Here is a 27,566-nt window from a genome sequence, read left to right on the forward strand (position 1 = left end):
ATTTATTTTTGGCTGTGTTGGGTCTTCGTTTCTGTGCGAGGGCTTTCTCCAGTTGCGGCAAGTGGGGGCCACTCTTCATCGCGGTGCGCGGGCCTTTCACTATCGCGGCCTCTCTTGTTGCGGAGCACAGGCTCCAGATGCGCAGGCTCAGTAGTTGTGGCTCACGGGCCTAGTTGCTCCGCGGCATGTGGGATCTTCCCAGACCAGGGCTTGAAACCGTGTCCCCTGCATTGGCAGGCAGATTCCCAACCACTGCGCCACCAGGGAAGCCCAGTATTTTATTGTTTTTACAATATCAAATGGCAACTTTTATATGGTTTAGCCTAATTCATATATATGTAAGCATGATATGCATGAATATGTGCATGTATTATATATCTATGTATCAATATGTATCACAGAACATTTATTTGTACGTCAGTGAAAGTAAAGGATCACATGCCAGTTTTCATTTAGCACTATTTCATATCACAGGAAATTTTACCCAACAAAACAACAGAATATTCTTTTAGTTCCTCATTGCAAAGCTCCTATTTGCATTTCAGGTTTTTTGTTTTCCTCACTGACAGCATGCATGAGCAGAATGAAGATCTCTAGAAGTCCTCTTACATAGATGCCTACTGTGGAGACACTACAGAGAGTTCAGTCGTCTTTCTAAAGAACATTTTCTAGTACCAGCCATCAATCCCACTTAGCATTACACTGCAGACTACTTACTGAACACCTTGACTACTGTAGGTGCCTCAAACACGTTGTCCTCAGTTACGAGCATGCACACAAATCTCTTTTCATCACTGATCTTTGCATTACTGATAGAGAGAGTGTAGTTTTCTGAGAGGTTCAGTCTGTCTTTGTATTCTGGTACATCGTCGTACTGCACACTTTTCTTTGTAGAGGACCTGAAGGCAATAAATACTGGGGAGCCATCAGGCTTTTCCTAAAAATTGAAATAACAATACATTTTTAAAAAACAGGCATTTTTAGATGTTTCAGGATTACAGCCAGGATAACAAAATTTTCTTGGCCGTATTATTCCACCAAAATTTGTAGTTTGGTCCAAGAAGAATAATTTTAGATATGTGCCTCATATAAATCTTTGGTTATAGAAAATTACTCTTCATAAGAAGAGAAGCTGTAAGTTCTTTTACAGGTATCAATTTAAATATACAAAAATGAAAGGACAGAGCTTTAGGAATCCAAGCTTTTCTTGCATCTGGAGGACAGAATTAGTAACTGTTTTGAAAATGACAAGGGTTGGCGTTATGTCTAATGTAAAAGAAAAAAAATAGATGAAAACAAACATATACGTGTTATGTTACAAAAGGATTTTCAGCTAACTATCAGAGTAAGCATACACTTGTGCTGCAAACACTCATTTAGAAATCCTGGGCAATTATCTTTAGCATGTTCATTACTTTAATCCACATACTTTATGTGTCCACACTTTTCAGTTTCAGCCAGACTGACACAGTTGACCTTTACACATAACATAGCTTAATGAGTCTTCATGGAAGAACAGTATTTGTCCTTGTGAAATGATCATGTCCATTAAGCAATAGAATTAGATTAATCACTAAAACCCATAGTTTTGCTATCTGAATCTTAAAACTTAGCTCGAAGGGTTTTCATATAAAATCTGGCATATACAATTATGCCAAGAGCACTGAGACATAAGTCATTTCTTCCTCTGCTCCCACAAACATTCTCTTACCTATTAACAATAATCTAAAATAAGGGCCAATCCCTCTTCTACTTACCTCACAAGGCCTTTGAGAAAATAAAATATGATAAAACATTCAAAAATGCGTGACAAATTTCAAGGTGTTATGAGGAGTAACATTTTAAAAATTATTAATATTTACTAATGTTATGGACTAAATTTATATGCCTAAGCCCTAACCTCCAGTGTGGGATTAGTGGAGGTGGGCCCCTGAGAGGTGTTGAAGTTTAGATGAGGTCATGGGGATGGTACCCTCATGATGGGATTAGTGCCCTTATAAGAAGAGGAAGAAACGCGAGAGCTCTCTCTCTCAATGAGAACACAAAGAAGAGGTTTTGTGAGCACATAGCAAGTGGCAGCTGTCAGCAAATCAGGAAGAGGGCCCTCCGCAAGAGGTGAATCGGCTGGCACCTTGATTTTGGACTGCCCAGCCTCCAGAACTGTGAGAAATAAATGTCTGTTGTTTAAACTATCCAGTCTGTGGTATTTTGTTATAACAGCCCAAGCTGACTAAGACAATTACTAAGCTAATCTTGGAGTCCAAAAGGTTTAGCTGGTTGAATATCTGAATACATCAGTAATATTCTCCTTAAATCTTTTAATTTTGCCACAGGTTTACAATGCAAATCCTTGTACTAAATCATTTCTTCATTAAGAAAAATATGTTAGACCAGTTAGACCAGTATCTTAAATTTCTATAATATATTTGTTCACTTATGCAAGAAATAATAGTTATTAAATTTCGAGCACTTAACTGTATGCCAGGGTACTTTCTTTGGGCTTTCCATGCATTAATGGATTTAATATTCATAACAACCCTGTAAATTACACATAATATTGGCTTCATTTTTAGACAATGGAGACAGAGATCGGTTAAATAACTGGTCCATTGCCCCAGCCAGTGTATCTCAGCAGGGCCAAGACTGGAGCTCCACAGCCTGGCTCCTTTATAACTACACTATATCATTCTCGACAGCCGTTAGATGCCTCTTCTGTACCAGGCACAGAGGCGGATGTTGGTGAAGAGGTGGTGGGAGTGAGGTAGGGCGGGGTGCACAGGGAGCTATGATCTCCATTCACAGGGAGATTACCGTGCAGTAAGAGAAACGAATTCATCTTTCCTCTGTGTTTGCTCCCTTTCACTCTTTGCAAATCTGCTCTTTGTCTTTCAGATTACATTAAATTAGAGGTTGTATGGTATGTCTGCGAATCAGGACTACTTTTAGAGCGTATGGTACTTCAAATGTATCTCATCAGTTTATTGCTGAAGGTTTTTGTTTCATTAACAATTTGAAAATTGCCATTATTATTTGTTTTCACTGCCATTGTGCCAGTTCCATTTAGGTGAAAATTATTTCCTCGGCATCAGAAATGTCTATAATCACAGAAGTTTTTCACCACTGTATGCCATTTATTTTAGCATTAAGTTTGACTCGATGGTGAATTAGGTGGTAGTCTCCCAGACCCTTAGAATTTTAGGGGTGCTAATAGACTTTGTCCTCATAGGCCTTAACTTCATATTTCCATTTTTATAGGGAGCCAGAAATAGTTAAAAATTACCCAGTGTGAGCTGGATAACAGGAGGAGGGATCAGGGAAGTGCTATGCTGCCTCACCTCCTTCTTTTGTCTTCACCTGCCCTTCACACAGTGCGTTTAGAGCTTAGTAGCCCCACACCCATAACAGCTTACACTCTTCGTGCAATTACCATGTGCCAAGTACTAGGTAAGTATTCTGGTATGAGTTACTTCATGTAACCTTCACAACATTGTAAGGAAGATTATTATTATCTCATATTTTTCTATGAGAAAATGGGGATTAATTCACTCATCCAGAATCCCACAGCCAATGCACGGTAGAACATGTCAGTCTGACTTCAGAACCATATTTTAAAAGATTGTGTTATACTACCCCTGGGGTGCAACTTATGTACATTTCTATTCTGCAGAACATTTGTTCTTGCAGATATCTGAGAGGAAAAGTTGTGTGGTTCAATAAACTTAAGAAATGAATGAACTCAGACAATTCATCATGTATCTTAATATAGGAAAGGCTCTGAGAAGTACTGCAGTAAAAAAACTTTTCAAAAATTATTGGATCATCACAAGAATTAAAGTAATATAGAAGTGTGATTGGATTTGAAGCAATTTAGAAGTGTAAGATGCTTTCACGAATATATCAACCAATTAATTCTGCTTTTTTTACATGTGTAAGAATAATACATAATAAAAATCTATGCCCAAAGTCAAAAAAAATTATTGGACCATCAAATCCTTTTCCTATTCAAATACCTTTTAACATTTCATGGACCTAGGGAAAATTTGCCAGTTGTGTTCAATGAAACATATGTCCTCTTTTTAAGCTTGCAAACCATTGTGAGTCTCTGTGATTTAGCAATGGGAAATTGTGCCACACAGACACCTTTTGTTTGTCTTGGTAATGAAATTGAGATATTTTATCAAAGTTACCTAGCCTTTCCACATCACCTACCAGGATATCTACCCTTCATTTCCAGACCCATCGGTACCTTGATACCTGAGAAAATATGATTTTGCTATCTGCAAAAAATGAATAAAATCAGCATAAAAGGACCTACCACTTCGACTGAGTTCTAAGACCAAGTACCAGTAACAGGCTTCTAATATGGATGACTAATTTTCAGTGAACATTTGAATGCTCTGGCTTCTGGTGCATCTTGCCTTTGCAGTAACCACACCAAACAAAACATGAGTGTGTAGAAAAAGGCTGCCATCTTCCACTAAGCTCTGTCCTATACTCCACTGATTTTACCCTGGAACTCTGCCTTTTCTTCTGCCTCAGACACCTCAGGGTGAATCTTTCAGACTAATTTGAGCTAAGAATTACCTGTTTATTGGCTTTATTTTAAAATAGCATTTGTTATGTAAGACTTAGGAATTATTCTTTTGACATATTCGACTCATTAATTTCATCCTTTTACATTTATACCCACAGCTGAATATTGCCATTACGTTAATTTGAAAGTCACATTTACTCACAGAAGGAATTTTCTTTCAAAAACTAGAGGCAATTAACCAAGTCCAAGGTAGGTCACACTTACATATTTCCATTTGCCAAACATGAGATTCTGAGGTACACTGAGTCGGCAAGGCATGACAATGGTATCTCCATATGCTGAGTTTACAGTATACCATCCAAGACCTTTAGAAAAAAAGGAACACGAGAGAGAAGAGTTTAAATGTTTTCTTGAAATAAAGTAAATAACTTCAGTTCAAGATGCATGTCTTAATGAAGGTTATGTATTATAATTTTATCTTAAATGACATACAACAAAGTATGTAGTTAGAACATATTTCCTATAAATATCAACAGCTCTTATTTAGCTACTAAGCCTTCAAATGTCACACAGTTCAAATCTATAAACCTCTCAGTTTTAGCGAGGAATAGATAAGTAGTATATGCCAAAGGAACAGTGTGGAATCTGAGGGTTTCTTTTCACCTTCACTGTATTTCATAAGAAAAAACTTCACTATATTTCATAGAAGTGTGGCACTGTACAAAGAGATTATCATGCTTAAAATTCTCTAAACTAGCTTTAAATATGTTTGTGTTTTTCATTTGAAAATATTGTTAAGTTTAAATTCAAAAAATTTTAAAAACTATTAAAAACTAAGAACTAATACATATAAGACCACAACTGAATCTTAAATATAAGTGGCAAAATGAGCATGAAAATGGCCTGCTTTACAGTAGCAATGGTTAAAATACTAGTTTTCATTTCAATTATACATAAAATATTAACAGGAAAAGAATTTGTAAGGAATTCCCTGGCGCTCCAGTGGTTAGGACTCCACGCTTTCACTACTGAGGGCGCGGGTTCAATCCTTGGTTGGGGAACTAGGAACCTGCAAACTGCGTGGCAGCCAAAAAAAAAAAGTATTTGTAGTATGAGATTTCTTCATGAAGTGATTACACTGCTTTTTGGGTAGACAATCTAATTTAAGCAATAGTTTGCTACTAAGGTACAGAAAACTTCCTGGTCTTATTTAATTCTTTACTGAAAAGAATGTGATGCTCAATAATTAAATTATCAACAATACCCACATTTTTGCATACGTATGTAACATACTATTCAAATCTGTATATATTTATGAAGTTTAAAGAAACATAGGCATTTAACTTGGCAATTGTATAGTACTTAGGAAATATATCAGATCTTTTTACCTTATTTTGTTTACAACTATCTTTAAAGTTAGATACATTTGCAATTAAATACCTATTAAGATATGTCATAATTGGATACAGAGTGTGACAGGGCTAACTTTATTTTAAACTGAAAAGAAAAGGAAATGATATTTTGTCCACCAGGTGGTGCTAAAGTGCAAAGCTAAGGCAATTTACAACACATGAATAAGACCATCTTATGACTTTCTGAAGAAACAAGACAGGGTGGATACTATCTTTCTCTGTTACCCATCAATCACAACATATAAAAATTTCATATAGGGATAAAAATCATTAACCTTAGTAAAGAAAGAAAAGGTAATAAAATTCCTATTTTAAAATTCTGTCAACTGAGGAAGCTACTTTCCTTTAAAGCAATTTTCTCCAGTGAACAAAAGCATTACAAAGAACACAAATTTCATGTAAATATACTGCACAACTACTTTCCAGCATTTTTAACATTGTTAAAATAAAGAATACAAAGTATAAGCCACGAGAATGTGTTTTTAACTTGCTATTAGAGACAAAATTTTACTAAAATTTTTATTACATTCTGTTTTATAATGAAAAATTACCGGGTGGGAGGGAGGGAGACGCAAGAGGGAAGAGATACGGGGATAGGTGTATATGTATAACTGATTCACTTTGTTATAAAGCAGAAACTAACACACCATTGTAAAGCAATTATACTCCAATAAAGATGTTAAAAAAAAATGACAATTTTCCAAATTTTTAATTGTTTAGTGTCAACCATACTTCCTTTTTACTATAAATCATTGAAGAGCATAAGACTATAAGGTCTCTTCAGCCTTGTTAAAATAAAAAATTGTTAGGATTTAGATATGTGGTGGCAGACAGGCAAAGTGATGACAGTTAAGAAATTGCTTTATTTCACAGTAGAGTACTTGTTTTCTACATTGGATATTAAATATGGAACTTGTATCATGTATTTTAGAATCTGTTCATGCAGGTTTGCCAAACCATGGAAACCATTTTGTGCTTTAATATTTTGGTTTTTTCATCAATATATAGCAAGACACTTGAATATGTAATGACTCTAAGATAATGTGAATCTCTTCCTTAAATTATGGCAAGACACGCACCTCTAATTATCTCCTATAATTATAAAAACACACCTTCTTTCGACAACTGCCAGTGCTCCCATGGTTGGTCAAGGAGTGAAAACAGTTTACACAGCTTAGGTACCAATGAGGTGAATCCCTTGCTAGGTACAGGGAAACAAATTCCTTTTCCAAAAAATTTAATGCTTTGCTCTTTCGTACAGACCATTTTTCTTTCCTCTTCTCTATAGAACTTTAATATACACCAAATTTTATAATTCTATATTTTATAATTGATTTAAAAATTTAAAAATTTTATAATTTTTATAATTGATTTTAAAGCTGTATGAATTTCAAGTACATAATGTATTAGCATGATGAAAGCACAATCACAGCAGGAAGAGGACCATATATATATATATATATTTTTTTTTTTAACATCTTTATTGGAGTATAATTGCTTTACAATGGTGTGTTAGCTTCTGCTTTATAACAAAGTGAATCAGTTATAAATATACATATGTTCCCATATCTTTTCCCTCTAGCGTCTCCCTCCCTCCCACCCTCCCTATCCCACCACTCTAGGTGGTCACAAAGCACCCACCGAGGTGATCTCCCTGTGCTATGCGGCTGCTTCCCACTAGCTATCTATTTTACGTTTGGTATTTTACGTATGTCCATGCCACTCTCTCACTTTGTCACAGCTTACCCTTCCCCCTCTCCATATCCTCAAGTCCATTCTCTAGTAGGTCTGTGTCTTTATTCCCGTCTTGCCCCTAGGTTCTTCATGACCATTTTTTTTTTTCTTAGATTCCATATATATGTGTTAGCATACGGTATTTGTTTTTCTCTTTCTGACTTACTTCACTCTGTATGACAGACTCTAGGTCCATCCACTTCACTACAAATAACTCAATTTTGTTTCTTCTTATGGCTGAGTAATATTCCATTGTATATATGTGCCACATCTTCTTTATCCATTCACTGCAGATGGACACTTAGGTTGTTTCCATGTCAGGGCTATTGTAAATAGAGCTGCAATGAACATTGTGGTACATGACTCTTTTTGAATTATGGTTTCCTCAGGGTATATGCCCGGTAGTGGGATGGCTGGGTCGTATGGTAGTTCCATTTTTAGTTTTTCAAGGAACCTCCATACTGTTCTCCATAGTGGCTGTATCAATTTACATTCCCACCAACAGTGCAAGAGGGTTCCCTTTTCTCCACACCCTCTCCAGCATTTATTGTTTGTAGATTTTTTGATGATGGCCGTTCTGACTGGTGTGAGGTGATACCTCACTGTAGTTTTGATTTTCATTTCTCTAATGATTAGTGATGTTGAGCATTCTTTCATGTGTTTGTTGGCAATCTGTATATCTTCTTTGGAGAAATGCCTATTTAGGTCTTCTGCCCATTTTTGGATTGCGTTGTTTGTTTTTTTGATATTGAGCTGCTTGTAAATTTTGGAGATTAATCCTTCGTCAGTTGCTTCATTTGCAAATATTTTCTCACATTCTGAGGTTTGTTTTTTCGCCTTGTTTATGGTTTCCTTTGCTGTGCAAAAGCTTTTAAGTTTCATTAGGTCCCATTTGTTTATTTGTGTTTTTATTTCCATTTCTCTAGGAGCTGGGTCAAAAAGGATCTTGCTGTGATGTATGTCATAGAGTGTTCTGCCTATGTTTTCCTCTAAGAGTTTGATAGTGTCTGGCCTTACATTTAGGTCTTTGATCCATTTTGAGTTTATTTTTGTGTATGGTGTTAGGGAGTGTTCTAATTTCATACTTTTACATGTAGCTGTCCAATTTTCCCAGCATCACTTATTGAAGAGGCTGTCTTTTCTCCACTGTATATGCTTGCCTCCTTTATCAAAGATAAGGTGACCATATGTGCATGGGTTTATCTCTGGGATATCTATCCTGTTCCATTGATCTATCTTCCTGTTTTTGTGCCAGTCCCATACTGTCTTGATTACTTTAGCTTTGTAGTATAGTCTGAAGTCCGGGAGCCTGATTCCTCCAGCTCTGCTTTTCTTTCTCAAGATTGCTGTGGCTATTCGGGGTCTTTTGTGTTTCCATACAAATTGTGAAATTTTTTGTTCTAGTTCTGTGAAAAATGCCAGTGGTAGTTTAATAGGGATTGCATTGAATCTGTAGATTGTTTTGCGTAGTAGAGTCATTTTCACAATATTGATTCTTCCAATCCAAGAGCATGGTATATCTCTCCTTCTAATTGTACCATCTTTAATTTCCTTCATCAGTGTCTTAAAATTTTCTGCATACAGGTCTTTTGTCTCCTTAGGTAGGTTTATTCCTAGGTATTTTATTCTTTTTGTTGCAATGGTAAATGGGAGTGTTTCCATAATTTCTCTTTCAGATTTTTCATCATTAGTGTATAGGAATGCAAGAGATTTCTGTGCATTAATTTTGTATCCTGCTACTTTACCAAATTCATTGATTAGCTCTAGTAGTTTTCTAGTAGCATCTTTAGGATTCTCTATGTATAGTATCAAGTCATCTGCAAACAGTGACAGTTTTACTTCTTTTCCGATTTGGATTCCTTTTATTTCTTTTTCTTCTCTGATTGCTGTAGCTAAACTTCCAAAACTATGCTGAATAATAGTGGTGAGAGTGGGCAACCTTGTCTTGTTCCTGATCTTAGTGGAAATGGTTTTAGTTTTTCACCATTTAGGATGATGTTGGCTGTGGGTTTGTCATATATGCCCTTTATTATGTTGAGTAAAGTTCCCTCTATGCCTACTTTCTGCAGGGTTTTTATCATAAATGGGTGTTGAATTTTGTTGAAAGCTTTCTCTGCATCGATTGAGATGATCATATGTTTTTTCTCCTTCAATTTGTTAATATGGTGTATCACATTGATTGATTTGCATATATTGAAGAATCCTTGCATTCCTGGGATAAACCCCACTTGATCATGGTGCTGTTGGATTCTGTTTGCTAGTATTTTGTTGAGGATTTGTGCATCTATGTTCGTCAGTGATATTGGCCTGTGGTTTTCTTTATTTGTGACATCTTTGTCTGGTTTTGGCATCAGGGTGATGGTGGCCTCGTAGAATGAGTTTGGGAGTGTTCCTCCCTCTGCTATATTTAGGAAGAGTTTGAGAAGGATAGGTGTTAGTTCTTCTCTAAATGTTTGACAGAATTTGCCTGTGAAGCCATCTGGTCCTGGGCTTTTGTTTGTTGGAAGATTTTTAATCACAGTTTCAATTTCAGTGCTTGTGATTGGTCTGTTCATATTTTCCAATTCTTCCTGGTTCAGTCTTGGAAGGTTGTGCATTTCTAAAAATTTAGGACCATATATTTTTAATCACTGTATCCCAGGGACAATGTCTGGCATTTACTGGGCATCTAATAAGATGATTTTTCATTTGAATCTTGTTCCATACGTTCCATTTTGGTTATCAAATTAACATCTTTAAAAACCAGGGAGGAGTTGACAACACTGGAACTTTGAGAATTCTTTTTCTTACCAAATACTGCAAAGGCTGTCATATACTGTCTTCGATGTGTAAGGAACATGGATTTGGGCTTGGATGGCACTCTCTTACTTGAAGAGAAACAAACACAAAGCCAACATTCTTATGAGTTTATGTATTAAACTACAGGATAGAACATTTCTCCCTTCCCTTTCAAGAGAAATTAAGGATTGTTTGTGCTATGTGATCTGCAAATGACACTAAGAAGTGACTTTTTCCTTACTTGTGATGACCACAAAGCAAAGAGTTGTTTTTAAAAGTATTTGCAAATTCATGGATTGAGTCTTGCAGTGACAGCTCGATATCCAAAATTAGCCAGGACAGGACTCTTAAGAGCACAGCAAATGTAAGGGAAATAGATCTGACAAGAATGAGGGCAGTAGGTAAAAGGGCAATAGTTACAGATAGAAGCCCTGGTCCACAGACTGAGGGCAGAATGCATGATAATCATTTGCATTATCACTTGTGGCATTAGGAGCCACAGTCATGATGATTTTAGAAATAATTTTCAAGTTTGTTATAATCATCAACTTTCCTCTTCGGGTAAGAGTATAAGGGTTCCAGGTTCATCTGATAGAAAGACTAAGGCTTACACATGTGGGAGGGCTAATATCTCTAACCCCCTAGGGATAAAGTAGCTACGAAGACTATTGTGATTTGGTGATGAATTAGCATCCTGATTTCTAGAGACGTCTCAGTCTTTGAGATGAAGTGCCAGGGAGACCCAAAGCACCTGTCAACACAAATAATTCTGTTTATACTTTTCATAGAAGCAAGAGATTTTTATCTTTGAATTGCCAAGTCTGAATTAAATTTAGCTTACTAGAATTCCCCTGCAATTATCTCCCTGTAATATCAGTTGGTTAAATTATTCATGGTTTTGTAGCATAGAGATTATTGGATACAATTGCAAATATAGAATGCCTATGATGTCCTTCCTCAAAGAGGCAAAATATAAAATATAGAAGGAAATGTGTGTGTGCACAAGGGTGTGAATTTCTGTGCTATACATGTTATGTCTATGTGTATATGCATATGTCATAAGATACTTTAACCTGGGCTAAATAAATCACCTTTCGTATTAAATGTGTTTTAAAATTTTAACATAGTGTTATGAATTATTATTATCACTGTTGCTATCAAAATGTCCTGACATAAAGTAAAACATAAATACGTTTGGTAGTGTATATATGTCAATGCTACTCTCTCACTTTGTCCCACCTTCCCCTTCCCCGTCCCCTGTAAAATAGATAGCTAGTGGGAAGCAGCCACATAGCACAGAGAGATCACCTCGGTGGGTGCTTTGTGACCACCTAGAGGGGTGGGATAGGGAGGGTGGGAGGAAGATGCAAGAGGGAGGGGACATGGGGATATATGTATACATATAGCTGATTCACTTCGTTATAGAGCAGAAACTAACAACATTGTAAAGCAACTATACTCCAATAAAGATGTTTAAAAAAAAATACATGTTGGGCTTCCCTGGTGGCGCAGTGGTTGAGAATCTGCCTGCCAATTCAGGGGACACGGGTTCGAGCCCTGGTCTGGGAAGATCCCACATGTCGTGGAGCAACTGGGCCCGTGAGCCACAATTACTGAGCCTGCGCGTCTGGAGCCTGTGCTCCGCAACAAGAGAGGCCGCGATAGTGAGAGGCTCGCGCACCGCAATGAAGAGTGGACCCCGCTTCCCGCAACTAGAGAAAGCCCTCGCACAGAAACGAAGACCTAACACAGCCAAAAATAAATAAATAATTTTTTTAAAAAAAAATACGTGTTATATTTGAGAAGCGGCGTGTAATAATTTAATGATTCTTATGAAGAATTATTAGCTAAAGATAAAGAACAATAGAACCTAGAAAGGCTACATAGGAGAATTCAGTGGGAATAAAATGAGATAAGCATAGCATAAGAAAAATCTCTTGACCAAATAATTCTCACACGTAGAATTCTCAGGCAAGTGATCATAAAGTACAAGATAATTATAGTTATGCATTTTTATATAGCAAATAATTTAAAGAGGCACTGAAACAGACTGGCAGCCTTTTGAAGTTAGGTGAACACTTTATATTTCTAATTAAAATAATAAAACTGTAATAATTTTGGCAATATTGATGAGAATTTCTTTTTCTGTATAAAGTAATTCTTAAGGACTATCAAGGTCAGGGTAATCATTCTCTTTGCATTGCCGACAACTAGACATTTGAGTTGAGGTCACTTAAACATCAGAATCTGCTACCACATTTCAAGCAGAAGTACAGCAAAAAATATAGAATAATATAGGACCAGAATTCATCAGAGTCTATTTTACATGCTGTAATTTAGCATGGTTAATTATTTTTTATTGCACTGATACTTTAAAAGCATCATCATCCTTAAAAGCTTTTTTTTTTTTTAGCTCTCTATCCCTGTTAGGTGCCATAGAAGGGTTAATCACATTATAATTGGCTCAGAGGTTACAACATAAAAACTAAATTCCAGTTCTACAGAAATTTTAGAGATATATTTGTGCAAATGAATTGTTGGGGAGGAAGTGGGTAAAAATGAGAGTTATCCTTAGAAATTACTTTCATATTTATTTGACTGATTTTGACAGATAAACATGCTAGTGTCCCTATTTGCTCTATTAATGAATTAAGATATGTACAACTCTAATTAAAACATGTAAAACATGTAGTGTTTCTCAGTCTCATTACTATTGACATTTTGGGCTGAATAAATCTTGATTGTGGGGGGCTGTCCTATGTACGTTTGGCAATATCCCTGTCTCTGCCCATTGGATGCCAGTAGCACCTTCTCCTCATTATGACAACAAGAAAATCCTCAGACATGACAAATGTCCCCTGGGGGGCAAAACTGCCCCCTGAAATTCCATCTAGTTGAGAACTACTGATTTAGACCTTCACTCATTTAATAAAACCGTGGTTTCCAATAAAGGGATCATTGTTGTAAAATAGAATCTTAGTGTAGGACTAAATAATCACTGAATATGAATGAAGGGATGGAGGAAGCAATGTCACATAGTAACATTGGTTATTATCAAATTTGTTTTCCTCACAGAAACATATTATATTAAACTATAATAGGAGGATTGATTTCTAACTTTGAAATATTGGGATCCAATCCAATCCAAGAAATTACAAAAAATATACTGTTTTAGCAAATCTACTTCATGTACTATAATCAAGCACAAATTATACCTACTATATATGCTTTCTAAAGTGTACATATCATGTATATTTTATTTGATATGATAAAATATCATAGTTCTACTGATAGAGAATAAAGCTGATGCCTTTAAAGAGTCTTCCAAACCTGATTTTATAATTCAATGACACAAAGTTATCTTATCTCATAATTCCTCCCATAAATTTATTATATGAAACAAGTTTAAAATTTTTGTCAAGGTCGTGTAATATATAACAAGTAAGATTTGTTTGTGTGTGTGTGTGTGGTACAAGGGCCTATAATTCCCAAGTAACTTGGAATGCATGGCAGGTGGGAGAAGACATCTGAGGGAATCTAATGTCATTTTGAGAAATTCAGAAAACAGTTATTCTACCCCCTTTTTCATTTTCAATTTCTCTTCATAAACTTGGGTACTTGGGGGCCAAGTCGGGTTTTTGCTGAATCAGAGGTAGGAATACATTTGTTCAAACTTTACTTTCTACCTTGCCTTTCACAAGTGTCATATATTATAATGTAGGTATAATTGTGTAATGCCTACATATAAGAAAAAGAGTAATTCTTCTTTTCTCTTTCTCTCATCAGTTCCTATAATTTTATAAATGCATTATATTATATCTTTTAGATAAATGTTATTCCACTGTGGAATAACATTTCGATGGAAAAAAAATCTTACCAAATTATTATTGCTAGTACTCAGGAATATGTTTTAATATAAGTGTTTATATTACTTCCAAGTTTTGCATGTTACTTGGAAGTGCTCAAAATATTTATCTTTTTAGTGATGTATAGGTCAATGTAATAATCCATATTATGCCATAGAAGGGAGATCTATAAAAACAATACAATTTAAAAAATACAGTACCAGTATTTGCTGTGCTGAAAATTATCTTCTCAATTTTCCACATGAGGCATTATACTCTAAGCATAGAATGATCTATGAGGCTGGATAAGTTACAATTCTTCTCAATTAGTTTAGGCTTTACCCCATCTCTGCTTCATTTTTTATCATTGTTCCTTGGGACCATCTGCTCTGCCTGAATTCCTACATATCCTTCAAGGCCTATCTCAAAAATCATCTATTTATACATTCAAACATGCATCAAGTATTTACTGAACACCTATTATAGGCAGAGTGCTAGATGTTCTTTGTGGGGGAAATATATAAATAAGATACTGAGGCCTACTCCTGAAGGAACATGATGCAATTTGTATGAGCTGCTTATTAGGTAGAGAAAGTGGTATGGCAAAGCAGAGAAGGGAATCCCAGCAAAAAGCTTGAGGGTATTGGTTTAGGATTCTTGGAGGAAATTTCATCTGATCTGAACTGAATTTCTATAAATGGGAAGATGAGAACTACTTCACCAGTCTGTCATAGCCAGGGACCAACCAGGCAGAGGCACTGAATGATACTTGGTTTTCTCTCTTATGGCAAACTCCATTTTTTGTTTTTAACATCTTTATTGGAGTATAATTGCTTTACAATGGTGTGTTAGTTTCTGCTTTATAACAAAGTGAATTAGCTATACATATACATATATCCCCATATCTGCTCCCTCTTGCGTCTCCCTCCCACCCTCCCTATCCCACCCCTCTAGGTGGTCACAAAGCACCCACCGAGGTGATCTCTCTGTGCTATGTGGCTGCTTCCCACTAGCTATCTATTTTACAATTGGTAGTGTCTATATATCAATGCCACTCTCTCACTTCGTCCCAGCTTACCCTTCCCCCTCCCCATGTCCTCAAGTCCATCTCTACGTCTGCGTCTTTATTCCTGTCCTGCCCCTAGTTCCTTTAGAACCATTTCTTAAAAAATTCCATATATATATGTTAGTATATGGTATTTGTTTTCCTCTTTCTGACTTACTTCACTCTGTATGACAGACTCTAGGTCCATCCACTTCACTACAAATAACTCAATTTCGTTTCTTTTTATGGCTGAGTAATATTCCATTGTATATATGTGCCACATCTTCTTTATCCATTCATCTGCAGATGGACACTTAGGTTGTTTCCATGTCAGGGCTATTGTAAATAGAGCTGCAATGAACATTGTGGTACATGACTCTTTTTGAATTATGGTTTCCTCAGGGTATATGCCCGGTAGTGGGATGGCTGGGTCGTATGGTAGTTCCATTTTTAGTTTTTCAAGGAACCTCCATACTGTTCTCCATAGTGGCTGTATCAATTTACATTCCCACCAACAGTGCAAGAGGGTTCCCTTTTCTCCACACCCTCTCCAGCATTTATTGTTTGTAGATTTTTTGATGATGGCCGTTCTGACTGGTGTGAGGTGATACCTCACTGTAGTTTTGATTTTCATTTCTCTAATGATTAGTGATGTTGAGCATTCTTTCATGTGTTTGTTGGCAATCTGTATATCTTCTTTGGAGAAATGCCTATTTAGGTCTTCTGCCCATTTTTGGATTGCGTTGTTTGTTTTTTTGATATTGAGCTGCTTGTAAATTTTGGAGATTAATCCTTCGTCAGTTGCTTCATTTGCAAATATTTTCTCACATTCTGAGGTTTGTTTTTTCGCCTTGTTTATGGTTTCCTTTGCTGTGCAAAAGCTTTTAAGTTTCATTAGGTCCCATTTGTTTATTTGTGTTTTTATTTCCATTTCTCTAGGAGCTGGGTCAAAAAGGATCTTGCTGTGATGTATGTCATAGAGTGTTCTGCCTATGTTTTCCTCTAAGAGTTTGATAGTGTCTGGCCTTACATTTAGGTCTTTGATCCATTTTGAGTTTATTTTTGTGTATGGTGTTAGGGAGTGTTCTAATTTCATACTTTTACATGTAGCTGTCCAATTTTCCCAGCACCACTTATTGAAGAGGCTGTGTTTTTTTCTGTTGTATATTCTTGCTACCTTTATCAAAAATAAGGTGACCATATGTGCATGGGTTTATCTCTGGGCTTTCTATTCCGTTTCACTGATCTCTATTTCTGTCTTTGTGCCAGTCCCATACTGTCTTGATTACTTTAGCTTTGTAGTATAGTCTGAAGTCCGGGAGCCTGATTCCTCCAGCTCCATTTTTCTTTCTCAAGATTGCTGTGGCTATTCGGGGTCTTTTGTGTTTCCATATAAATTGTGAATTTTTTTGTTCTAGTTCTGTGAAAAATGCCATTGGTAGTTTTCCATTTTTTATTATAGTAATTTCTACAGATTAGATCTCTGATATTCATAAGGAACATGTCCTAAGACTGCCAGTTTTCCCAAATTCATAAATGCACATAAAATTTTCCTAATAAAATGCAATAAACTGTAACACCTTTTTACTTTTTCTTTACTTTCATCATCAACACTAGCATTGGATTCAATTTGGGGTCACTTTTAAATTATAAGCAAAAACTTTATTTAGAAATGATTTAAAAGTAACAGAAATGATTTAATTTGTGGACACTTATTTTTATTTTTTGAGAAATGCCTCGTGAATTTTATTTTATTTTACTTTATTTATTTTTTAAACATCTTTATTGAAGTATAATTGCTTTACAATGGTGTGTTATTATGTTTCTTGAAGAAATTCCACTTCTGGTTTTCCATCGGAATGCTATCAGTGTACATTTACGGTCACTCAGAAGTGTCATTATATGTATTGAATATGCTTTGCACAATAGGTTGTTTAGGAGCTGATATGTGGCAGTGGCTAAGTCAGTGGGACCTTCTTTTCAGAGATGGGAAACTATTTCTAGCCTGTTAATGAGGCTGTCGTTGAGATTTACTAAAATAGCCAGGTGACTGGTTTAAAACAACTAGAAAGCAGACTATAGAGTTAGAAAGATAACCTGGAATTCTCTTCCCTCAGAAATAAAAGTGGTAAAGATAACAGGTGAAACCCCTTCCTAACAAAAATCCCAAAAAATAGCCCATTGGTAATAAATGGATATTTTAACCCATGAGTTGTAAATATTTAAGATCAATAAATAAGTGGTCTTTAAAAAAAAAAAAACACCATTGTAAAGCAGAAACTAACACACCTCGTGAATTTTAAATCAGCAAATGTACAGATTTTACTGTGCTTGTTAGAATTTCTTAACTTAGGATCCATGAATGGACATTAGGGCATCTGTGAACCCTCTAAGTTATTTTAAAAACTCCCATATTGTGGTACACTGAAACATCTGTTTTTAAAGAAAGAGAATTCAAAGCTTTCATCAGGTTGTCAAAGGTAACCTTGAATTAAAAAATAAAATGTTTAAGTTTCATTCTAAATTGAAGAGAAGTTGTGGAAGTACAATTTGATGGTATCTATCAAATTTTAAAATGCTAATATCCTTTGATCCAGTAATTCTACCACTGAGACTCTATCCTACAATAAGTTTCTGCACAAGTGCACGACTGTATATAAAGATAATGGCAGTATTTTGAATACTAAAAAACTGGAGGAACCTAAATGTTCATTAATACAAAAATATAAACTAGAGTGTGTATCCACACAATGCTCTACACGAACCCACTGAAAAGAAATGAGAGCCAAATACATTGTTTCCTTTTTTCTGTATATATTTCAGTATTTATAATTTTTTATCATTCATTCATTGGCTACTGAGTGCCCACTTTGTGCCAAGTGCTGTTCTAGGGTGGGCTATCCAAATCGATAAAAGGAAAAAACCCTGCTCTCATGGAGCTTAAATTCTAGACATATATATTTATTCATGTATTTTAAAGTTTAATTTCTTTCCCAAACGAGGGAAATTATCAGTTTAATTTATCCACTATGTTGCAACCTATTTGAAGGAAAAGCCTACATTTCGCTCATTTTGAAATTCACTGCAGCACCATGAAGGTTGCAGGTGCTCAATAATAATGCGTAAAATAAAGTCCCACTGCAGTACACTGAAAGGAACTCTATCTGATCATATTCTCACAGCCCATATCCTTTAGTCTGCATTTAACATTCCAGAAAACCATATACTATTCTTTGAAATTCTAGGGAATCCAGGATGGTGGGGATGGGGGGCACTGTGGAGATTAAAAATCAATACCTTAACATTGTTCCCTGCCAAAAAGCTATTTTTGCTTTAAAAATATTTTTAATGGAATATAACATAAATGCAAAATAGTGCACTGACCTAGATTTACATTTGAAATGTCACTAAAAGCATCAGGATTTAGGGTTTCTTTGGCAACGCCCCTCACATTCTTTGTTTTGAGGATGAGACTGGGATTTCCAAAAATTTGTCCCACAGGGGAGCTCTGTGTCACCAAGTCCTCATTCCTCAGTGATGAGTTTTTGACTGGGCTATGGGGTCTCTGTCAACAAGCCAAGACACTGGTCCTTTCTTAGGGATAAACTCAAATAAAAACACTTCATGCTCTGTGTGTGTGGGCGGCAGGGGGCGGGGCAGGGAGACTACACTGAACCAGAAATTTCAAATTTGTATATGAAAAGAACAATATTCTACATTTTATTTTAAAATAGATTTTCATAGTGAAGGAGACTAAACAAGAGAATGTTTAAACATATTTTCCTTTATATTCTACAGTTTACTCATTATAAAAATTAAAAACATTTATGTATTAATAATTTATGTAAGTTGAAGTGCATAAAGTTGACTATTTTCTACTATCATGCTTCTCTCCTAATTATCTAGGACTTGATGCTGTGTCTTTAAGGAGAGTCCACTCAGACAATTGATACAATGAAAAGAATCAGTATAATATTATTTTCCTTTTGTTTCTCTCCCCCAATTCAATTTCTTGATTAGTTCTTGCATTGTCTCTATCCAGATCTGAGGAACCTGGATCATTTGGAACCAGCTTAACTAAAGAGGTAGGTAGAAGAAACCCATATTTGAATACTCCCCCAGGTTAAAATAATGCAAAGGAAAGATGAATACATTTATGCTCCAGGTTTAATTAAGAGTATCAGTTCTATTTGAATGGTGAAAAATTACATTTTCCTCTGCATTTTGCCACAGAAGTTGTACTGAAATTGTGAATATGATTTAATTATTTTAGCAAAGACAATAGCTGTACTGTATTCATGAAAACACTATCAACAGGAAAGCAGGCACAACGCTTCACAAATGACTTTTAACTGCATCATCTGAACTGATGGAAACTTTTTGGAATTTAGACCGGGGCCTGTCTTCAGAAAGAGTTCATAGTTATTGTGACATTATTAAATTTGTTTTCTGCAAATAATTTGATGCCATGACAACGAAAAGACCTCTTGATTTGAGATAATCAAAGCTGTCCTTGAAAACACTCCCCAACCCCCAAACAACAAATTCCTAATAGCTTTGATATTCCTCAAAATGCCTTAGAAAAAATATACCACAAAGATTTTTAGCCAATAAGATCATCATTGTTTTCACAGAGAGCTTCTGTTAATAACAGCTTGTGCTAATTGTATTGCTTTAGCATTTAAAGTAATCAACAGCATTAGAGAATTTTATCTTATAATTGAGGTAGTGAATTACCGGGGATAGCAAATTGTCAGGGCTCCTCAATGAGCAGAGTAGTAAACTCTTGCTTCTGAATTGGTTGAGTGATCTTGTCCAGTATGCCTGCTTCCGGAATATTCCCCGTTAAGTATTTAACTAGGTACCAAAAAATGTTTACATGGGTTGAAATAGCTTTTTGCTCTTTTCTTCACATGAATCCCAATTAGCATTGCCTATGTCTCCTGAGGATATAGATTTGTACAATAAAACACAGTAAGTAATAAAGGTTAAAAAGCTATTTAGTAGGTTTTCCCACATATTTGGTGCAGATTGCTGGCTGATTTCCAAGACTTAGATTTGTGAAATTCCGGGCTTTTAATTGACAACTCCCCACAGGGGTTGTAATATAAGTTAAGGTCATAGGAAGAAAATGATGGCTTTCTATGGCATTTTCCCTTTATTAAGAACTAAACTCAGCTTACTATGAAATCTAGTTTTCTAGTTCTGAGGGGGAAGGAGAAATAGAAACATTTGTCCAATATAATTTTTGAAAGAGATTAAGAACACAGGAAAGATAAAATTTTCTTTAAAAAATTTAAAAGTAAAACAAATAGTTGCATAACAGGAAACAGAATAATGTCTTATATGAAAATGAAATAATCTTCCAGCCTTAAGAGATTCTGTGTTGTCTCGAGGACCAGGTAAGCATAGAAACCGGTACCCATTGTAGCTTGTCCACAGTGGGAACTCAATGGTGTTGCTCTGAAATGCATGAACTTAGACAATACTGTCATCTATTAATATTAACTTTTCATATATGCCACTTTCCCTGGCAGTCATTATTTTTAATTGATGAGTGGGAGGAAAAGTGGGAAGGAGAACAAGATAATTTAGGAAGGCAATGAGTAAGAATAAGAAATATAGGAAGCTGTATTGAAAGGTAGTTTTATCATTTCTAAGGATGTCAGAATGGAGGAATGCTTTTAAAGATCTTTTAAAATCTGGACCTGAATATGCCTCTAGCTTTGAAACTCTCCTTTACTCCAAAAGATTTTAACTTGCTGAACACTTTTTCTTACAGCCCCAGAGGCCCATCGTAACTTTAAAATGTGCCATATCTTTGCTCTGATTTAGGAAATGGTTTAATAATCTGCAGAACTTCTGGAAGACTAGCCATCATGGACAAAGTGGCAAAAAATAAAAACCAAAAAGCAACAACAACAAAAAAACCATCTAGAAAGGGAGAACAAGTTCTTACAGTAGGAAAATGGCTCTTCTGCATTCAGTTGGTTTTCTGTGCTTGTTAAGGTTTGCATCATATCTCACCTGCCTGTTTCACATCTTCATATTCTTATATAAGCATCAACTAAATAAAGCTTTCTCTTTATTATTCAAGCGAAAAAATGTTTGTGAAGCGTGATGGACATTAAAATGTACCTCACAGGCCCCCCAAATGCTGGGAATATAACTTACCAAGGACCCCAACTGCTGCACTCTAATCCATCACCAAGTTTGTTTTGAGGCCACACTTTCCAGGAGTTGTTCCCAGCTCAGGACTGAGCACAGCAGGGATACTAAGGCAGACAAGGTTCTTCCCTGAGGGCTGGCTATGGCTCAAGGACTCCCTGCCAAACCTTTTTTAGGCTGCAGGACAGTCTAGGACGTGTCCATCCAACCTTCCATCCCTTTCTCTTTTCCTTTGACTATTTTTTTGGGGGGGCTGCACCATGCAATATGCAGGATCTTAGTCCCTTGACCAGGGATCGAACCCGCGCCCCCTGCAGTGGAAGAGCAGAGTCTTAAACATTGGACCGCCAGGGAAGTCCCTCTTTTCCTTTGAAAAGATTTATAATGCCATCTGACATTTCTTCCAGCCCATTAGCTCCTCCCTCATTGTTTTCTCACATTGATGTTTCCCCTAATACAATCCTGGCATGTTAATCCATTCTGGTATAATATCTGCTTCTCAGAAGATCCTAACACATGATTGAAATTAGAATATAACTATATTGACACTCCAGCATTAGTAGACTATTGGATTCCAGAAAATTCAGGCCGCAATAGATATGTAGTGAAAAAAAGAAAAACCCTACAGCTTGATTTAGTAAGGGGTTAGCCAAATTAAAAGTAAAAAATACACTAGAACAATAATAGTAATAATAATGGACATTTTATGGTGCTTATAGTTTGCAATACTCTTTTATGTACCTTGTACATTTTTGCATTTGAGTCTCACAAAAGCCCTGTATGATAAGCAAATAAATGTGTGCAGTGAACAGATATTATGATGCTTCCTTTGACTGATAGGACACTGTTCGGCCTGCAAAGCCAAGAGACTAAACAAACATCACCAAGCCAGTATGCAGTGGAGCCAGAGCTCAAAATTAATTCTCAACTCAAGTCCAATACTCATCAAAATGATGACATGTTCTTATTTCATTTTAAATTGTGGTTAAGTTAGGAATATTGTTTGAAAAGTATTAAAATGTTTTCCATATTTAGTATTAAATAAAATTTCCATATTTAACATTAAAAAACCTATAGATCAGAAGGACTAGAAAGAAAATAAACTATTAAGTTTGATCACCTCTTTCTCAATGGGATGTAATGTAGCAACTGAGCATTTATCGCCAAGAAATATACAAAGTCCTGTCCATGATAGCTCATCTGATTCTCAAAACACAATAGAAAACTGCAAATAGCTGAGGAGGTAGGCATCTTTCAGATAAGGAATCAGAGGTATAATAAGGCTCTTTAATATAGACAAGGCACACAGTTGACAGGCAGAGTAGCATTTTATGCATTTCAAACACCCAGCACTGTAGAGATAATAGACTACCAAGAAAAATTTATTGGATGAATAAAATGAAGGTTAGGATTCAAATCAAGTCTTTCTAACTTCAAAACCTATACCTTTCCTCTCCATCAAAAATACTTTTCACAATTACAATTTTTAAGTGAGTTGAAAATGTAAGTTTGCAAAAAAACCTGAACATGAATGTTTATAGTAGCTTTCTTCATAATTGTCAAAATTTGGAAGCAACCAAGATGTCCTTCAGTATGTGAATGGATAAACCAACTGTGGTACAGCCATACAATGGAACATTCAGCAATAACAAGAAATGAGCTAGGAAAGACAAAGGAAAAGACAAAGGAAACTTAAATGCACATTGCTAAGAGAAAGAAGCCAATCTGATTAATATTCTGTATCAATCTGTATGACTCCAACTATAGGATATTATAGAAAAAGCAAAACTCTGGAGACAGTCAAAAGAGGGGTTGCCAGGGGTTTGATGGGAGGTAGGATGGGACAGATAGGCAGAGCACAGAGAATGTTTTGGGTAGTGAAATTATTCTGATACTATAATGGTGGATACAAATCATTATACATTTGTCAAAACCCATAAAATATATAACACAAAGAGGAAAACCTATAGAACTTATAGATTTTACTTAATAATGTAGCAATATTGACTCCTCAATTGTAACAAATGTGCAACACTTATGCAAGATGTTAATAATAGGGAAACGGGGATGGTGAGTGTTGAAGGAGTATATGGGAACTCTCTACTTTCTATTCAACTTTCTTATAAACCTAAAACAGATAAAAAATATTCTATTAATTAAAAAAACTGATGCGCACAGTTTCTTCAGCCTGTGGAATGCATTCTCTATTTAGACAATCAAATCTAAGTTCCCTTGGTTAAGATGGAAGGAAGGACATAAAATCTTCAAGGGCAAAGCTTTGCATCTACCAGCAAAGGTAATCTCCCCAGGCAGATCTCTGCAGGTGCTGACAATTCTAAGACCTCTGCTGAACAGTGTCCTGGGTGGCCATGCTGCAGCCCAGCAATTGCTGTTTTATGATTATGTTTCCCACATATTCCCAATCCTACTGAGGTGCTAATACATTGGTTCATCTTTCCATTTGAAAGAGACAATGTCTTTGACAATTTGTTCATGGTTACTGCTCAGGAAGATAATGACACTCAAAATTTCCCTACACTGCATATTATAATATTACCTCTTTGGCTCTGCTATTTTTAACAGCTTTTAAAGACAATAGTGCCATTAAGGTTAAAAAAAGTTCACCATTCCTACACATTAAAAGAATTCCAGGTTACAGAGATGAGCTATAAGAGGGTTAGTAAGGCTTCAGATTGTATTATGTCTTTTGTTTATGAATCTCATTTGAGTTCTATAACTGAAAAAACTCCTAAAGCTTCCCCCCACAGGAAGAAATTACTTAAAAAACAAACAAACCGAAGAGGAAAGATTGAGATGCTTAGACTGTGTCCCTGTCTGAAAATCCAATGGCAATTTTCAAGTTAATTCCCCCTTAAGAGTTCTACCAAAACATGCTGTAAGTGTGCATTCTTCAGCCACAATTCTATCACTCTGTGTATATAGAATAGTTGATAAAGAAGTCTCTGGAATCAACTTTAAAATGTTTTCTTCTTTATCATTTTTGAATTTCCAGCAGCCTCAACATACAAATATGATTATTGGTGCATGTTCAATCTCTCTGTATATATTAAATACTTTCCAGGTAATCAGTATGATTTTAGAGTGTGTTATTCAGAAATCCATTGATTCTTAAACCTCTAATTTTAAAAACTGGAAGCTATACTACAAAGTAAATTTCCAACCCAACATCTTACCTAACAGTCACCCGGAAGTGTGCTATTTATTCTAAAACCTTTATAGCTAAGACAATTTATAATGATGTACATGGGAAAGCCAGTGCAATCTCCTGAAAATGTAAAATTGCACGTGCCTGAATAATAGTCTATAGTAAATATGGGTTAAACATTTATCCAATATTGTTGATGTAATTGAGAAACTGTAAAAGATATATGCTAAACTCCAAGAGTCATAGGATGCATCTCAGTATAAGTTTTTAATTACTGATCTGTGCTGTATTTTCCTTAATTTTTATAAGAGTTTTTTCTATAAGCTTTTGAAAATAAAATTTCCCTTAACCCAAAGGATTCTATTTCATATTAATTTAAATACATTGTACCATAAAGCAATCGGTTGGCTACAGTATGTCAGATACTATATTCCTGTTTGGCACACAAACATAAATAAGTTATCTACCCAAAGGAGATTAAAATCTAGAAAAAGAGGCAACAGACAAGACTGCATGGGTATGATTCCAGCCCTGCTACTAATAAGGTAAGTGACCTCCAGAGTTACTTGACCTTTACGTGCTCATGTTTCCCAACCATTAAATGGAAGATAACAATAGTATCACCCTCAAAGGGTTATTGTGAATATTAAATACATTAATATGTATAAGCTGCTTAAAAGAATACTTTTCATACAACAAATGCTCAATAAATGTTAGCTATTATGAAAAGATGCTCAACATCATTAATCATTAGGGAAATACAAATCAAAACCACAAGATATCACCTCACGCCTGTTAGGATGGCTCTTACTAAAACAGTCAAAAGGTAAGTGTTGGTGAGGATGTGGAGAAAAGGGAGTCCTTCCTTCTACACTGTTGAGGGGAATATAAATTGGTACAGCCATCATGATACGGTACAGATAAAAATAGAACTACCATATGATCCAGCAATCTCATTTCTGTGTATATATCCAAGGAAACAAAATCACTATATCTAAGTTATATTACACTCTCATGGTCACTGCAGCATTATTCACAGTAGCCAAGATATGCAAACAACTTAAATGTCCATCAACAAAGAAAATGTGATATAGGCACATGAACACACACACACACACACATACACACACACACATAATGGAACATACACACACACACATAATGGAATGTTATGCAACCTTAAAAAAGAAGAAAATAAGGAAATTCTGCCATTTGTGACAACATGGACGAACCTAGACATTACGCTGAGTGAAATGACAGATGCATAATCTCATTTATATGTGGAATACATATACTATATATATAGTTAAAAAGCCCAACACATAGAAATGGAGAGTAGAATTTGGTTGCCAGGGCTTGGGGAAGGGGAAATGGGGAGATATTGGTCAAAGGGTACAAACTCTCAGTTATAAGATGAGTAAGTTCTGGCGACCTAATGTACAGGTGATTATAATTAATAGTAATGTATTGTACACCTGAAATTTGCTCAAAGAGTAGATCTCAAAGTTCTCCTCATCCCCCCCACCAACACACAAAGGGAAACTATGTGAAGTGATGGATACACTGATTATCTTTTTTTTTTTTTTTACACTGATTATCTTGAATGTGGTCATCACAATGCATATGCATATCAAAGCATCACATGGCACACTTTGAATATACACAATTTTTATGTCAATAGTATCTCAGTAAAACTCAAAAAATGTTAGCTATTATATCTCTGTCTTTTATTTAGTGGAATTAAAGAGATTATGTGCCAAATGTTGTAGGAGCAGAGGAGAGATTAATGGATAGACTGAAGAAGGCTTTACCCCAAAAGGACATTCATAATGACCTTCACAGACAGGGATTTCTTCAAGTGAAAAGGAGAATGAAGGAAAGTCCACACAGATGAAAGGCTGGGAGCAAGAGGCATGATCTCGTTCAGCCAGTGTGGCTGAGACGTAGGGCATGTGAGAAGCAATGGAAGGAAACACAGCTGGGAAGGTAGCTTTGGGAGTGGTACTTGGAAAGCCCTTAAATAACAGCTTAAAGAATTTGGATTTTATCCTGTAAGGAATGTGGAAGCAATAAAAGGTTTTTGGTGTATTTTAAGGATGGCAGTGAAGTGGTCAGATTTCTGCTGTTGAAAATTATCTTTAGCAGTAGTGTGGAGGATGACCAACTGGATAAGGGACTAGGGGAGAATAACCTTGTTAGAAAGTTAAAATGTTAGAAGGTCATGTAATCATAGTGAAATAGGTCCAGGGAATGAAGAAGAGAAAGCACAGTGAAGAGGAGACATTTCCAAAGTGGAATCTACGTGAGCTTCAGTAAGTGTGACACATCATGAGACTACAAAGTTCACATTTCCCAACCTAGCTGAGTACACTGCTCACGGGAAGAACAGCTAATACTTCATCTCTGTAGAAGCACATCATGCACTGTGTGTGAAATCACACACTCACTAGGCAAATAGGAAAGCCGCCTTTTAGTGTTAGCTCTTTGGAAAAAACTTGAGACTAAATAAGCAGAACAGTCCAAAGCAAATATTAACTCTGGTGGTGTTAGGTGCCTGGATTTCCAAACGCAAATTATTAATGTAACATGCATTTTGGTTTTAACACATGCAAGCCCTTTTTGGTTATCACTGCAAAATACAGAAAGAAAAAAGCCCAAGGTGCTGGAACTTAAATAGTCCTAAAGAAATCTTGCTGTTTTTTTAAGACTTTGTGCTTACCAATTAGCGCTTTGATGAAAAAAGCACAAAAATGGAATGTAAAAGAAAAAGACCTACACTATTGTGCTTTTTAGACACCACTAATTTTTCTCTTTTAGAGCAGTTTCTGAATTCATTTGGGACTCCAGAAGTGTTTCTGCAAGCACAGATGAGGGGATCAAGGAC

At 35.8% G+C, this 27,566-nt stretch overlaps 1 protein-coding gene across 2 annotated transcripts in view; it reads right to left on the reverse strand.

Annotated features, from left to right (window-relative positions):
- ALCAM (activated leukocyte cell adhesion molecule) overlaps positions 1-27,566 on the reverse strand; it is a 200,496-nt gene that overhangs the window by 54,123 nt on the left and 118,807 nt on the right. For both annotated transcript variants that reach the window (XM_059921216.1, XM_059921214.1), the window contains exons 2-3: positions 4,799-4,899; positions 718-937 (exon numbers count right to left, since the gene is read on the reverse strand). In XM_059921216.1, coding sequence (XP_059777199.1) covers positions 718-937; positions 4,799-4,899 — 321 coding nt within the window. The remainder of the gene's footprint in view (positions 1-717; positions 938-4,798; positions 4,900-27,566) is intronic.

Source organism: Balaenoptera ricei, chromosome 4, assembly GCF_028023285.1.
Source record: "Balaenoptera ricei isolate mBalRic1 chromosome 4, mBalRic1.hap2, whole genome shotgun sequence".
Lineage (NCBI taxonomy): Eukaryota > Metazoa > Chordata > Mammalia > Artiodactyla > Balaenopteridae > Balaenoptera > Balaenoptera ricei.